The sequence below is a fragment of the Cyprinus carpio genome, chromosome B5, assembly GCF_018340385.1.
Source record: "Cyprinus carpio isolate SPL01 chromosome B5, ASM1834038v1, whole genome shotgun sequence".
NCBI classification, from domain to species: Eukaryota; Metazoa; Chordata; class Actinopteri; order Cypriniformes; family Cyprinidae; genus Cyprinus; species Cyprinus carpio.
Genome location: NC_056601.1, coordinates 20,381,352 through 20,398,887, shown reverse-complemented (window position 1 = coordinate 20,398,887; position 17,536 = coordinate 20,381,352). Strand labels below are relative to the sequence as shown.

Below are 17,536 nucleotides of genomic sequence, written 5' to 3'. Positions count from 1 at the left end.
CATATTCTACACCCCTAATCCTACCCAATACCTAAACTTAACAAGTACCTTACTAACTATTAATAAGCAGCAAATTATGAGTTTATTGAGGCAAAAGTCGTAGTTAATGGTTTGTTAATAGCGAGAATTGGACCTTAAAATAAAGTTTGACCAAAAATTCTACACTGATTATTTTTTTCAGTGTACTTCTATGGTGCTTGTCCTTTTCATTGTTCACCAACATCTGTCCTTATTTACTTTCTTTGTGTGTAGTAGTGCAAAGTGTAGCAGTGCCTAACATCTCCACGTTTGTACCACAGAAAGTCATACTTTTTTGTATTGCTTAATCATCTGCAGCTTAGCTGCATCTGTGTTCTCTTTGTCTTTATTTAGATGGCATTGGTGGAAAAAGTACCATAAATACAGGTGGTGAACAAAGCTGAGGTGAGGGGGGCTATATGATGAATTAGAGATTTAAGAGGAGAGACACAAATAAACTAGAGATGTCAGGGTCAGAGCTCCTCAAATAGTCAACCACTGTCTGTCTGACCTCTCCATACACAGCAGAGCTCCACCTCAGCAGTAACCACCCTCAGACCGCCACCGGGCCATGAGGAGGTGAGGAAAGGAGTAAAAAGCCGCGTTTCCACCGCTGGAACTTTACCCAGGAACTAGGGACTTTGGGCTGGTACTCGGTGTGTTTCCACCGCAGGAACCAAGCTCTAAATAAAGTTCCAGGTAAAAAAATGCCCCTCAGAAAGTCCCTGCTCGCGAGGTAGTACTTTTTCAAAGGTCCGGAACTTTCGGGGGCGGGACTTGGACACTAAACATGCTGATTGGTTGAGTTCACCCAGCATTGTGATTTCAACCACCATTTATTCTCATCATCTTCAAAACTTTACTGTTATTGTGTCATGAAATGTAGTTTTAAAAGTATTTCAGGCGAGAATGTAGTTGTTTAAAACTCAAATCTGCGGTTTATTTATAAAGACAGCGCCCATTTAAAAACCTGTTTCGCCGATTTCTGAGACGATCAGCGGGAGCTCGGTGCTCATGTATCCGCCTAGAGCAGTCTCAACTCGGCTAGACCTTCTGACATTTGCCACTGGCTCTGATATCTCTTTAGTGGTTAAACATAAAATATAATTTATTTTGGGTAAATCTAACAGGTAATCTTTGGTCTTTATTCAATTTATCTATATGTTAAAATGAAAATAAAAAGAGGAAATTTATATAATATTTCGTTTCATTGTAATGTAGGCTGTATATATACACATTTCCCTGAACTAAGTACATTTCTGCGGCTATTATTATGTTTAAATGAAAACGAAAGGAGGCAGTGGTATTTGATATCATATTTTGTCTTATTGTAAATATACAGTGAGGAAAATTGCAGTAGCCAAGGCGAGTTGACTGATGTTATCAAGTACGCTGCTGTTTGCAGAATTACCGGACTTGCATCGTTTCGTCCGCGGGAGATCACACTCCCGAATCGAACTCGCAAAGTCTGAACTACCGAGGATGCAAGTCCGAAATTTGCGTACTTTGTATTGAGAAACACGTGCAGGCATACGTCACCAGACTATCTGCCTAATCTTCACGGTACTTTAGATCGCGGTGGAAACGCAGAAAGCAACAGGTCTGTGGGGGAAAATGGTTCCTGGGGAAAAAAGTTTCTGGTACAATTGTTCCGGGTAATTTCGGTGGAAACGTGGCAAAAGTCAGTTAAACTATAAATGACTCTTGGGTGATTGAAGACAAGTAGAAAGATGTATTATTCGAGAATGCTGCTTTTGGCTTCGTTTGTTGTATGTTGAGAATGCTAGAGCTCTGCACTGAGAAAAGCAGCAGGAGAGGAAGTACAGTGTTTTCAGGCATTGTTTGGTCTGATATTTTTGGATCAAAGTGAATGATCTAATCGGGAACCAGAGGAAAGAAAACACACAAATAAGATCACTTTAACAATTCCTAGACAGCTGAGAGGCTAAATGGAAGGCAAATGGAGATTTTTATGTCCTTAGACCAGGCATGGGCAAACTCGGTCCTGGAGTGCCGGCGTCCCTGCAGAGTTTAGCTCCAAACCTGATCAAACACACCTGAACAAGCTAATCAAAGTCTTCATGAGTACTAAACGGCTACAGACAGGTGAGTTTTATCAGGGTTGGAGCAAAACTCTGCAGGTCACTGGCCCTACAGGACCGAGTTTGCCCATGCCTGCCTTAGACTGTTCTTCTCCTCAGTGATGCTATCTCAACAACATCTCAAACTGTTCTCAGATTAGCCAAGATACCAAAGTCTGCAATGAAAAGTCTTGGATTCTTTTTATTTCTTTTAATGAATCGTAAAAAACACATCTAAGAAAAAACTGAGATGTAAATGTTACCCAGAACAGAACATTTTGCCTAGTGAGCTACACTCTTTAAAAAGGTGCTTTATTGGCATTTATGGTTCCATGAAGAAACTTTAACATTCATTCCTGAATCATTTCCATTGCACAGGTTCTTTAGAGTGGAAAAATTTGTTTAGATTATTAAAATGTTGAAACCAGAAAGGATTTTCTTTAGCATCACTGAGAAATCCCTCTTCTAGAACCTTTATTTTTAAGGGTTTGTGTGCTAATAACCTCTGAGCTATATAGTTTTCCTGAGAAGCAGTACTGTAAGGACATCTGGGGTCTTGTTTCCAAGAATATCTATCCTACAAGGGCCAAGCTAGGTGTAAGTGAGAGAGGGACAGACAGAGGGAAATAGAGGAAAAAGGCCCCCACTTCCTCTGTTCTCTTCCCCTATTCCTGGAGGTTTACGCCACACATTTTTCCGTATACTCAAGTCATTCTTCATCTCTGAACCAACCCCTCCTGGATAGACCAAGGCCCCAGCAGTGCTGTTTTTGTTTGTCTTAGAGGATGAGAAAGATGCAGAGAGGCGGATGAAGGGTGGCGGAGTGCCGGCCCAGCTGATTCCTCTGTTTAAAAGGACCAGCCGACCCCCTGTTTTCATTCCTCATTGTCTCCATCCTGAACAAACAGCACTAGGGCTGTCTTTTTGTTAGCTTTTTTCTAAATAAAATCCTGCTGACCTCAATAAAGTACTTCAAAGAAAGTTTGAAAAAAAAAAAAAATCAGTCTACAGTGGGAAAAAGACTTTGACGAAATTGATGTTGAGAATATGATCATTTTTAATAATATTTGTTATTTTCCAGTTAAAGGACTGTCCAAGTTCAACAGGTCAAACTAGACACCAGACATGTAAAAAAAACTTGATTTTCCCCAAAGGGAGTCTTTAAAGTCTTACAGGGAGTCGCCGTTTCTTTCTAACTGTTTGTGAAATTTACTTGGAACTTCCAAAATCAAAAAGTATTTCAAAAGCACAGCCATAAGACTTCAAAGGCATTAAACATTTTAATATATATTCCCAGTGTCACAGAATATGACACTGTAATGCAGACAATGAGCCTGGAAAATACCATTTTAAAATTGCCTAAATGCATGAAGTGTAAATTCTAGTAGCTTTTGCATGATGGCTGTTAAAGTTACAAAGAATGAACTATTATTACAAAGAATAAACTTACTGTAATTTGTAAATATATTTTTAAATATTAATGGTATCTGTCCAATAAGTAAAATAGGCCAATATATTTTGAGTTGATCACTTATAGCCAAATAATCATGGGACCTCATATCTTTTGTTAAACACAAATAAAATAAAATGTTTACTCTTATAATAAAATACTCTGTATTTTTATTACGCTTGCTAAAGTTATATTTTAAATTTTTCAAAGCAAAATGCCCATTTTTTTTTTAATTCTACATTTTTGCAGTTTTCTGCAGTTGTACATGTTTTACATTTAAAACTTTTTCTTCTGTACATGATGTTTGGTGCCTTTTGAAGCCTGCATCTGGACTTTTAAAGCAAGGAGGATAATCAGTAAAAAAGTAGATTGACATCTAAACAATATCTAGAGGAATATCATATTTCTGGGTATCAGTATTCGCCAAAATCTCTATATTGGTTTATCTCTAACAATTATCTAGAGATTTGTCTGCTTACAGCACTAAAAGGATAGCTTAGTCGATTTAGAATTCAAATAACACCCATCTTTGTACAAAATAACTAATATACTGTTAGTGCTATTATGAAAATACATACAATAAAATACTTCAAACCCTCCAGAATGCTTTTCCCCACAGACAATAACAACATGCCACAAATGCTGTGAATAGAGCTCCAGAAGCCAGCAACAGAAAACATGATAACTCCATCAGACACATCCTTTCACAATCAATGACTAGCTTACACTTTCAAGTGCATAGTCAGTCCTCAGTGCATAATAGACTGGACAGAACAGGATGCTAAAAATACCACAAACAGAACCTTCAATTCAAAACAGAGGTGATACTTGTTGACAATTGTGCCTTTATAAACAGTGATTTGGGTGGATGATTCATTGGAGCTGCGTTTGAGTCTGTGTGCTCATTAAGTTTCCATCATTCACACTAACTGTGTTTCTGCTCTGCAGGAAACACATGCAGATAACTATGAGCTCATAAAACTTTATATATGATATTTTGACAAGTTTAACATGAAGTGATGTACATGTCTGCTTTTAAGCTCATGTTGAGCGGACTGGAGAAACAGTTATGTGGGACTATAGGGAGTAACTCATCAAGAGGACATCCCATGTTAATTAGCATGCTGTTTGACCAGTTTTATGAGATAGATAGATAGATAGATAGATAGATAGATAGATAGATAGATAGATAGATAGATAGATAGATAGATAGACAGACAGATAGATAGATAGATAGATAGATAGATAGATAGATAGATAGATAGATAGATAGATAGATATACATCATCAGTTAATTTTATGGACATTTCCGTTAGCTTTAAACACAACGCAATGCAATGCAAAGCAAAATTCAAAATACAGGTTAAATACCTGTAAAAATTAATATGGAAAATTCCTTTATATTAATACAGTACATTGCACCCTGTATTCTTGAAATATTTTAGAGTGTATAATATAATACAGTATAATAATATTTTTAAATTGCAATATATACACAACATAAAGTAATCATATTATACAAAATATATTAAACTATATTTTTAAATGACAGTAATGAGAAAACAATATGTGCCTAATTTTCATAAAAATAATATTGCAAAAAAAAAGTATCTTTCATCAGTACTTTTGTGAGGGTTGGGGTCAGACACGGGCCATACAGACTCCAAACAAGACAAATGAGAACAATAAAGTAGCCAGTTTGGTGACACCTCATTTAGACTGTGCAGGAGAAGGCTGTGCTTATTTGAATGTGAGTTTGAGTGACGTCCGATACTCATAGCGCTGAAATGAAAATGCGTCTTTTAATGAGGCTTATCCCAAAGCATATGGGATCCAAACTAAATGAATGTTTTCTCAACCTTCACACACTATCAGTGAGGTTCCTGCAGTTACACTCTTAATTACATTAACACAACCCACCTAGCTGCCACACAGCCAACACAGTGATTTGACTAAGGTCAACACATTATTATTAACATTCATTTGTGGGAAATAGGTGGTAGAGGGAGGATTGTGATGTGAATGGATGGGGGGGATTGAAATTGCTTTGAGGATGGGCAGGTTGGAGCAGGTGACAACGCTGTCCATCTTAGCGTGTTAGTGGGTAATTAGTTGCTCTCTCGCTCGCGCAGCTGATGTCTCTTATGACATAGTGGACCAGTAGCCCTACTTGACCTTTTCCTCAGCTCATATTAAGCTCAATTTGGAGCATGTGTTGAGCTAACCTTTTCCCGGATCTGCAGTGTGAGAAGAGGCCTGTGGCCATTGCTGTTCCCATCAACACAATCTCCTACCCTCTTCTCTGCACAATATGAAAATGGATAAATGCATGGTCGCCCAGTGAACAATGAACGAGAAAACACTTACTCAGAAATATGGAATAATTTATATATACTTTGCATAAAGAAAACAATGCCTTTAGCATAATTATAATAATGTTTTATGTATTCCCCTTCAATTTTTAAATTCTCGTCACTTTTGAAATTACTATATATGAAAAAAAAAGTCACTAAAATATGGTCACTAAAATAGGCTAAACTTACACATAAGTGTAATTTTCTTTATATATACATTTTACTTATTCTGTGTAGTCAGTGGGAATGTTTAAATCCCCATATATATACTAAGAAATTTATATTTTCATTCAGCAATGATGCATTTAAATGATCAAAAGTGACAGTAAAAACATATGTAAAAGATGTCTATTTCAAATAAATGCTGATGTTTTGAACTTTCCATTCATTAAAGAATCCTGAAAGAATGTAGCATGGTTTTCAACATTGATAATAATAAGAAATGTTTCTTGAGCATCAAATCAGCACATTAGAATGATTTCTAAAGGATCATGTGACACTAAAGACTGGAGTAATGATGCTGAAAATTCAGCTTTGCTTCAAGAAATAAATGATCTTTTTCAGAGTGTCTACTTACAAGTGCTTTTATTGGCAGAGTTTATTTACACTAACTCCGCCCACCAACGTGTGATTAGGCTAGTCAAAACAACAAAAGATGATCATCCAACAACAGCTCCAGTGACATAGATGGTAAAGTGTGTGTTGTAGTAATTTTTGACGCGACCAACCCGAATTCCTCCTTTTGCAGAACTTTTTCCTCCCATTTCAAATCTCATATCACACTGGAAAGGCATTTATTTTCAAAGAAAATAAAATAAATAATCGAAAAATTTAAAATAAAGTATCAGGTAGGGTTAGGTGTAGGGAGGGCTTAAATTGTCCCAATAAGGTGGCATCCATTTAATAATTTGAATTAAAATTATAATTTGCACTCATGCTTTATTATTGCATACTGTTTGAGGGGCAGAGAATTGCCACTATTTGCAATAAGTAGTATAAACAGCAGAAAATCCTGCTATTTTAACAGTGTAAATATAATCTATAGCTATTGGCACTTAGTGTGAATAGCAGCTGCCTTATATTTTAACATATATTAAAACAGAGGGCAGTTATTTTAAACTGTATTTTTTTTTTTTTCACAATATTACTATTTTATGTTACTGTTTTTGAGATCAAATAAATGAAGCCTTGGTGAGCAAAAGAGACTTCTTTCAAAAACAAATCTTACCAACCCCACACATTTGAATTGTAGTGTATTTATTTCTTTATTTTGGTTTTGTAAGTGAATTTGACCCAGATATTTTCTTTGAGATGGTTTTATGGAATTCAACAAAATGTAGAAATCTAAGAAAGCTGATTTCATTTCAGTTGAAGGCGGTAACAGAGTAAAAAGTCCACTGTTAGTCACTTTACCAGTCACAAAACCACACAACACTTTACAGTCATGTTAAATTTAACTGCTTAACACACCCAATGTCTGGGCCAGGCACAAACAAATAATCTGACTCCATGTCAGGATTTACTGTAAGCATCGCCACAGACCGCACAGAAAATATTTACATCATATAATCGCCAGAAGCCTAATTATTTTCAATGCTAAAATCCACAACTACTTTAAGCCTCTTATTGCAATCTGGCCATCGTGCGCTGATTATCTTACCCTCCAGACAGCGAGTGGTTAAAAAATCCCAAACTGCTGAACAGAATCTCTGCAAGCCAAAGGGCAAAAGATGAATAAGCACTGTACTGACTAGAGTTTCTCCATATTCAACAAAGCTATGTTTATCTCTTCATATACTGTTGTCTTTGCTAATGACATTTAAGGGTGTACACACACTAGGCACGGTTGTCTAAAACCGAGGCAGAGCACATTGCCCCCCACCCCCCACTCCCCCACTGGCCTGCTCTCCACTCACATTGCACTTTACGTTTCGGTCTGGAGCACGCTTTATGCTGCCTTCACGTGTTATCAAAATTATCGTAATTATGAGTTTTCAAATTAGAACTTGGACATGAACAGCCTCTGAAGTCATATTTACTATTTTGAAATTATTTTGATACACCACTTTCCAAGTTAGGCGGACCAAAAACTTTAAACATGTTAGGGGACAATGATTGCTGCTGTTAATGCTATTTGTTAAAAAGGTCTGCTGTAAATGCACTTTTATTTTGAAGTGTTCTGGCGATCAGCCAGTGTTTGAATGCGCTCATCACAGCAATGTAAAGATGCTATGCTCCGCCCATTTCCAGCAGGTAGCGGTGATTAGCATTTTGTAGAAACAGACCCACAAGGAATGGGTGAAAGAAAAGGGACTTGATGTTTTCTTCATGTTTGGTGTTGTGTGTGTATTATATGAACCAAGTAAGTTAATTTATGTACTTAAGCTCATGTTAACTGTGACCTATCTGAATTGATATTCTGTTCATTTGATACTCATTGTTTAAAGGTACTTGTATAGTAGTAATTACTGAGTTTAATTAATTGTTTATTCTAATTTTGTTATTATATGCTTGTTTCAGACCACACACACACACGGAAAAAACAAAGTAATTTATTGAACATTAATGGAATTGTTGTGGAGAAAGTAAAAGCAACAAAGAACTTTAAGCTGCATCTTCGTCTCTGACCGGAGATCTGTGGTGAACTAGTCCCCCACTGGCAACCCCAACTGGCTTAGTTCTATCAGTTTTCATTATGGTCCTTCGAGCCAGAATCAGAGTTTTCCACAGTTATGGAGATGCAGCCATCAGATGATGTCCCTGTTGAGCGGCCCAGGAGACAATCATCTCTTCCAGCACAATTGCAGGATTATGATTTGACTGGTTATAATCTACATAGATTCTTATCACCACCCAACTATACCCATAAATCCCATAAATAAAGAGGATGTCAGGATGGACACCCAACATGTAGCAGCACATCATAGTGATTTTCACAGTCCGCAAAAGTGGTATATAACAGATCGATGGGATCAGCATGTAGAAGCCCTGCGAGAAGAAAATGCTGATCGAAAGAAACTCCACAGAGACTTGATTACTACAGTTCAACAGCTGAAGGAGGAAAGAGATGATCTTAAGCAGGCTAACACAAAGTTTACGTCACAGATGTCTCAACTCCAACCAGAGGTGAAACAATTGTTAAGTTGGCAAAATCAACAGTTACAACTTCCTCAGGCATTGTCTACCCTTCCTGTACCTTGACAGTCTAAAGCCCTAAACTGCCCTAAACCAGTCCCAGCCCCAAGAAAGCAAAGAGTAACTGAACCCGTGACAAATCCAAACTATCCCCAAGCCACTCACGATGCATCACAAGATAGTAGATCAGCAGAAAGTGTGGAGAGCTCTGAGTATTCAAGCAGTCAACAAAGTTTGTCCTCTTATGTTGATGCTGATGAACTCATCCAGGCAAAAGAAAGTTAATACCAGTCCAACAATTGATAGACGAATGTGTCAGAGAAAAGATGGAAGAAATTAAGCCAAGATGGTAAGAAGTTATGTTAGATCTCCCTCTCCACAATATTCATCCAGACCATGGCACAACCTGCCTTCTAGGAGTAAGAGATGGCACCAGCACTCTCCAAGTACACCTACTGACCAGGAAAGAGTATAACATGGCTCTACTCCTACAATTCCTGACCTGATTCACCCAAACCCCAGAGAGTTTGTACGGCTTAAGATTGCTTTAGAAAACATTTGCTTTAAATTTCATATCCTGCTAGAACATCTCAAGCTTGAAGAGTCTCAGTTAATTGGTGAATCTTACAGCAGTTCATGTCATCCTTAAGGCCGGGACACACGAAGCCGACTTAAAAAAAAAAAGAGGTGATGATGAAAGATGGTGGCATCGTAGGAAAAAGATGCTGGTTAACACACCACACAGACTACAGCCGACTGCAAACTAAACACATACGTTCTGCGCCTGTGTGAGAGGAATTAGTTTTCTATATCAGTAGCTATCAATTGAAAATATTCGTCATTTCAATGGAGAAACCGAAACAAAGATATATGCGATAAACACAGATACGAAACGTAAACAAGCAGTGCTTGCTTAGCATTTTGAATATCAGTAACGTTGATAACTTTCATCATTTTAAGCGGCTCATGTTGTTATGAAAACATTGGCATATTGGAATGCTTGGGTAAGATCATGTCACATCAAAAAACAGCCTTCTGTCTGTGCCGCCCTTCATTTACTTGCCCGTTTTCATCACTTTTGCTTTAATTCTCCTGCACGGACTCATTCGCTAAACTGAGCATCCAATTAGAGTTCTCACTCTCACCGACGGCCCTGACGGCAAACTGCCGCAGACGAGAGCTGACGAGTGGAACACACCAAACAAACAAGCTCACTGATGGCTTGACGTTGGCTGATGGCCGACCATCAACTTGGTGTGTCCCAGTCTTTATACCAACACTATGGATGCCCTCAATCAACAGTATGGCCAGCCACATCAGTTAGCATTGTAGCACATAGTGGAATTGATGGATGGGCCCAGAAACAGCACTGGAAATATTAAAACTTTTCGAATGTATGCTCTGAGGGTGAGATCCTTGGTGGGAATGCTGAGACAACTAGGTAAAGCCTGACATGGTGGAATTAAGATGTGGCTTGTATGTGTCCAGACTGAGTAAACTGCCACATGATCTGCGGAGCAGTTTCAGAAGATTTGTTTATCCATTAGACATGAAGATTCAGAATCAGAAAGAACTTTATTGTCAAGTATGCTTGCGCATACAAGGAATTTGTTATAGTGACATAAGCTTCCAGTACACAGAGACAACAACAACACACAGACAAAAAAATTTACTAAATATACATACTCCATGTAAATATAAATAGACAAATATTGAAAAATAAATAAATTGTATGAACAGTTGTGCTATAGATGATAGAATGGAATAGAATAGAGTGAGATGCAGGGATGTACTAGGATGGAGCTGGTAACAAATAAATATAAGGTTATTGCACATTTAATTGCATGAAGTGGGGAACATTTAACTATTCATGAGGTAGATTGCCTGGGGGAAGAAACTGTTCTTGTGCCTGGCTGTCCTGGTATTTGCGGCTCTGCGCCGGCCAGTTGGTAAAAGTTCAAAAAGGGGATAACTTGGATGTGAGGGATCCAGAGTGACTTTCTTAGCCCTGTTCCTCATTCTTGATGTATACAGTTCTTGAAGGGTGGGCAAGGGAGCACCAATAATCCTGTACTCTGTACTCTTTTAATGTCTGAATTTGTAGCTGAACCAAACCAGACAGTTATTGAAGTGCACAGGATGGACTCGATGATGGCTGAGTAGAATTGTTTTTAGCAGCTCCTGTAGCAGGTTAAACTTCCTCAGCTGGCGAAGGAAGTACAAACTTTGTTGGGCCTTTTTAACAATGGAGTCAATGTGATTGTCCCACTTCAGGTCCTGAGAGATTCTGGCACTCCTTAACTTTTCAGACCGGTTAGAATATGAAATCCAAGTTCAAGAAGATTTCATGATGTATGCAAGTTATTCAAGCGGATGATACTCAACCAGTTTGTCCAGGGATATGTCAAGGAAGGTGAAATCATTCCACAAAGGCACAGAAGTTCTGCTTGGCACTGAGAAATCCCTTTCATCACCTCCATCACATCTATCACCGGTCTCAAGACCACAAAGGTTAAAGCTTACTGCCCTTACTGGGATAACAATAAACACACTCTGAATAATTGTGTAAATTTCTCTCCACTCTCCAAATCTCAGAGGCAGAATTGGATCATGGGGCACAACCGTTGCTGGCGCTGTGGATGGGGCTAGGGTCTACCAGGGTGTCCGGCTGCGATCAGACCTCTCCTTGGATGGACTTCACAAGAACCAGTTCAAGCTGTACAACATGGCTTCAGAGAGCAACAAGGCCTGTTCACCACAAGATGTGAACGCTGTGGATGTGCTATGTGTATTCACAAAGTAATCCTGCCGATGACATCACTCTAAGTAAAAAGCTGGCAGAACTAGGGCCACAACGTCGTTGGAATACAGGGCCATCATTCCTTCAGCTTCCATCTGATTAGTGGCCAGTTACCCTGCCATCATGCATTATAGCTGATGATGAACTAAGAAACTCTACATTTTGTGGTCTGATTAATACTGTAAATGATTTGTCTATACCTGATCCAAGCAAATTTCTGACCTTTGAAGAATTATTGACTGCCACTGTAGAATCTCTCAAGGAACATGGGACCAACGTATCAGCTGAGGACTTTAACAGGCTGAAATAGCTATTTTTCTATCTCAATGGGAAAGCTTTCTTTCTGAGATGGCACAGCTTACAGCGGGAAACGGAATACCAACAACTGAAACAACCAACAGTCGACTTAGCCTCGCCCCTGAACTTGAACCTGCAAGTCACTACCCTTCTCATTAAGGACTATGACACAAAGCTATTCCACCCAGGTCCTGAGAGAATACTGGCAGTGATATGTAGGAAATACTGGATCCTTCGGGGTAGGAAAGCAATCCGATGCTATCAGCACAAAGATTGTCCAGCATGTCAGAAGTTTCAAAAGAACCCAAAAACACCTGAGGAAATCTTCACACTGTGCTCACTGAGATTGAAGGGATCCTAAATTCTAACCCCCTGGGCTATATATCCGCTAATGCTTCTGATCTGGATTTGATAACCCCTAATTCGCTCCTTATGGGGCGGCCTGATTCTTCCCTTCCTCAAGTGATATATCCTCTATTGAGTAAACTATTCCATCATAGCCAAATCATAGCAGATCACTTTTGGAGGCGGTTTATCAAGTTCTAGTTACCTGGTCTTCAGACTCACAGCAAGAGTCACCCGATATCAAGCTGTTATGATTGTGGACCGTCATTTTCCAATGGCCCATTAGTCAGATATCTCAAGTATTCCTTGGGTTGGACAATAGAATCAAACTGTTAAAGTGAAAATTAAATAAAAATAAAAGCATCAAAGAACTGCTGCATCTTCATGTCTCTGACCGGACATCTGTGGTGACTGATATCTTTATTTAACCTAAATCTGTAATTACAGTTATTTAATTCTAGTTATATAATTCATATACATATCATTTCTATCATTTCGTTATATAATAATAATCATACACATAATTTGATTTAATAATAACCCAATCTGAAGCAAAAACCGAATGTTCTGACAAGCTTTGTGAAATCATACTACATGCCAGAATGAAACAAACAGCAGAAGCTCTGAATGAGACGCATATTCACTCTCTGACAGCAGAAGGCACCTCTGGAACACCAGATACAGACCAGATACAGTGTTTTCTCCTTACTGTCAATGGTTTTCTCAGTTACCGCTGTAAACAAAGCTGCGCTGCGCTGCTTTAAGATTTATACAGAGACGAGATGAAAAGAAAATACCACGTACACTTTTCAGAAGACAGTCAGCTCCCCTCAGAAACACATTCATATAAACCCCCAAATCAGTATTGAGGATTTTGTTCCAATAGTTCATGCATCATGAACAGTGAGTGATCTGCCTGCTACAGTATTTTTCTCAGTGTGTCCGTCTTCAGCGTCTCTGGCCTGTGTTACCGGGCGTTAACAGAATATATATTTTCACATAAATTACATTTTGGAAAATGATTGCATTGCAACGCAGTTTGTTTAAGTCCAGAACAGAGAGTTGCAATAAGGCAAAAAACATCCGGCATTACGTTATTTTCGTCATCAAGAGGGCTCGCAGACAGCCGCGCACAACGTGGTACTGCGCGTGTGTCGAGCTCATCCGTCCGCGCTCATCTGCAGTTGAGTTCACTTTTGAAAACTGTGCGGATGCGGCTGTGCGCGAGACCGAAAGGAACGCTGAATGTCAAGTTCCAGGGGCAGCTCCTTAAGTTCGGCCATCCTACACACACGTGACTGACCGCTCGCTCGCACCACCAGGAGGAGCAGGGGTCAGTGTTACTCTCTACACTGCACTCAGTCTGAGGGATTCCTACTCTTTCAGTCTTTGAGGAGACATGAAAAACAACGCATACCGCAGGAACGGTATAATGGAAAATATTAGTGGTTTTGAAACCGTGACATTTTCAAATCGCTGTATACCTTGAAACTGGTAATCGGCCCATGCCTAGGTGAACTAGTCCCCCACTGGCTTAGTTCTACCAGTTTTTTTTACTATTCTTAATTTGAACAATAACTACATAACCTTTTCTTGTCGTTAAAGTTGTGCCTATTTATAGATAGGCATTTGAGGCATATTGTATTCAACCAATGAAAAATTACATTGGTGACACATGGCCCTCTCACAATATATTGCTTAACATATCTATTGCTTTTGCCACTCAGAAATGTTCATACAATCGTGCTGCTCTTAGCCTATCAGAAGTTCCGCACTGCGGTTAGTGCTCACACTACATGCTTACCATCCCCGAGTGCAACTGAACCGCGTTCTGGCCCACCTTTCCCAACCGAGACAGGGATGGCTAAACGAACCATGCAGTGATCACACTAGTTAAATAAACTGGGCTTTGGGGGTCAAACGCACTTGGGCATGGTTCAAAACGCCTATTGTGAGTACACCCTAACAGCCAGCTCAGGTCACCTGAGAGCAGTTGGCCAGTATCTGGTGCTTAAAACATCACTGCAAACCAGCTGAACAGGTCTCTGTTTTCCAATGTTAAGCAAAACATGATGAAAGCGGTAGGAGGGGGGAAAAAAACATGAGTGACCCTTTCATCGTTTTGTTTACCAGCTGAGGCTAATAGGGAAGGTAAGAGTGATAGCGCTAATCTTCCTCTCACACATGACATTGGCGGAGCATATAGGGTCTGGTCCCCTGAGGGTTTTAATGGGCCTCAGACAGGCTATTAGAGCAGTGAGTGAACCTGTAGAAATATTATCTGCTCACATACAATCGGACGTGACCGATTACACATTATTTGCTTCTGGGAACACAAACACTGGCTGATACATCTCAAGTGGCACAAATACCAATTTGTCTTTTAGGTCATTCAGTATTGGGTAGATTACATATGAAATATAATGTGGTACTGATTAGGAATTCCATGACTAAAATGTTTTTATTTAACTCTTATTTAGTGTCGTAAAACTAATCTCATATTATCTGGGCAAAAATATAAAGAAAGGCTTAAAATGTTTCTTGTGAAAATACTGAAAAAGATGCCCTTTACTGATAGATGATCTTTAACCAGCTCAATTTATGTAATAACATTCCCATTTGTGACAACAGTTTGTGAACCAAGATTTTCCAAGTAAGTGTTCCCACAATGTTTGTTGTAATTGGTCTTGGCAAAGCAATCCAGACTTATTGGTTATTTCTGTGGATTGCACAGCTAGAAGCCCCATGAAATAGTTTACTCTATTTAAAATGAGTTCTTTGATAAATATACTTTGTTCTGGAAATTTATTAAAGCTTTTGTCAGGATATTGATGTTTATATACAATATCATTATTGTTAGATAATACTGCAATTATTTGATCAAAAATACAGTAAAATCACTAATAATGTGAAATATTACAATTTTAAATAGCTGTTTTCTATTTTAATATATTTTAAAATGCAATGTATTCCTGTGAGGGCACAGCTGATTTTTCATCATCCATTACTACAGTCTTCAGCCTCACATGATCCTTCAGAAGTCACTCTAATATGAAGATCTTGGTGCTCAATATTTCTTATTATCAGTGTTTAAAACAGTTGTGCTGCTTAATATTTAAACCGTGATACATTTTTTGTCTTTTAAGAAATATAAAGTTCAAAAGAACAGCATTTATTGGAAACAAATTTTTTGTAACAATGCAAAAGGCTTTACTGACACTGAAATTAGGTTGATAAAATTAGCTTTTAATTTTTAATGATGCCTGGTGACAAAGAAATTGGCAAAATGAAAATGTTTTCACTCTACATAAGGAAAGAGATTTATGATCATGCAACACAGTACCATCTGTAATGATTTCTCATTAAAATAAGTACATGTAGGATTTTATGAAACTCACACCAAAATCTAATACAAAATGATGGTTTGACATACTGTACAAACCACTAAAAGTCCAGTTTGCTCATATAACCATGTTGTGATGTATGTTTCACTGATCACTCTACTGTACAATTGCTTCATTACCCAAATCAAGTCTAAGCATTAAATATGAAAAATCCCTTTCAAATCTCCAAAGTGACACATACCCAAATCATAATTCCAATAAATCCCCCCCAAAACCGAACAGACTGTGACCACAGTCTAGTGAAGAGAGAAGAATGTTAGATATCAGAAGTACAGAGAACACATGCGTACTTTGAGGTAAAAGAAACAGTAGATGAAATCTGTTTTCTGCTTGGTTAGAAAGTAGAAATTTAGGGGGGCCTTTGTCATTTTTACTGGGAGGAAATTGGGGGTGGGATCTGGAAACACAAGGGACTTATTTTATGAAGTATGGGATAAGCATGTTAAGACAGTAGATGACCACTTAATCTTTTGTAATGACACTTCTGATAATCCACCATCACAACCAAAACTCAAATGTAGTTAAGTATTCAAACTATGTAAGACCATAAAACGTCAAAAGCTTAAAAATGTGTTTAAACTTTCAGCCATCACACTTTGTATAGTTCTGTTTGGTGGCCTTAGTGGTATTACACATTTCACTTTTAAACATGTCAGTTTTTTCACTCTGCATTCCTTTGACAATGTTGTATTTAAACAGTCATGGCTATAAATCTTGCCTGAAAGTTGGGAGAGAGGGACAGGGTGAGAGAGGGGGTCAGGGCCTGTGCTCCTTACCGGATAGCCTTCTGTTTTCTTCTGGCACCACTTCAGTAGAGCGTTCCTCTTAGATCCACCATACTCCCGCGCCAGAGCAGACAGAGGGTCTGTTCTTTCCACACTAGCAACAGGGGACACACACATACACATGTACGGTCACTAACACTGCATCTGTACATGTGTGTGTGAGACCTCGTGGTGTTTTGGACTGTGTGACATGCACTCGTAACATTTAGTTATTTCCTAAATGTGATTATAGCATTGAAAGAGCTAAATGTATTTGTGTACTCTGAAAATCTGCACAAAATATATTCTATACTTGGGATAAATAACGTAACGACAGATTGTGAGTGACTTTCACTTGACGGGTTTAGTGTTTAACCACTGCTAAAATCCTCACACACATGTGAAAGTACATCAGTACATCAGGAGCGTCTGTCTGCGAGAGACACAGCGTGAAAGCTAATCAGATTGCCTTGTTGTGTGTTCGTGGGAAAATTGGATGACTCTGTGGTCAGTGCACTGGAACTCCAAACACTATATGCGTCACTGTTTTATTACCTTTCACACTGATGTCTGTAAGGATTTAAAAACAAATACAAAATTCAATATATATATTTTCCAATACATAATATTTAATATGTTATAAAGGGATTACATTACTATTTATGTGAAAGAGATTAATACTTTTTTCCAGCAAAGATGCATTAAATTGATCAAAAATTACAGTAAATTTTTTTGAATGTTATATTTTTAGTAGCACAACTATTTTCAGCATTGATATTGTTTTTGTTTTTTTTTTGAGCTGCAAATCAGCATATCAGAATAATTTCTGAAGAATCATGTGTCACATGTGTACAGAGTGGAGTAATGACTGTTGGAAATTTAGCTTTG

At 38.3% G+C, this 17,536-nt stretch overlaps 1 protein-coding gene across 3 annotated transcripts in view; it reads right to left on the bottom strand.

The window, feature by feature from the left end:
- Positions 1-17,536, bottom strand: part of LOC109086671 (cytospin-B-like) — a 146,901-nt gene that overhangs the window by 23,486 nt on the left and 105,879 nt on the right. For all 3 annotated transcript variants that reach the window (XM_042724836.1, XM_042724837.1, XM_042724838.1), the window contains one exon: positions 16,661-16,763. In XM_042724836.1, the coding sequence (XP_042580770.1) occupies positions 16,661-16,763 (103 nt within the window). The remainder of the gene's footprint in view (positions 1-16,660; positions 16,764-17,536) is intronic.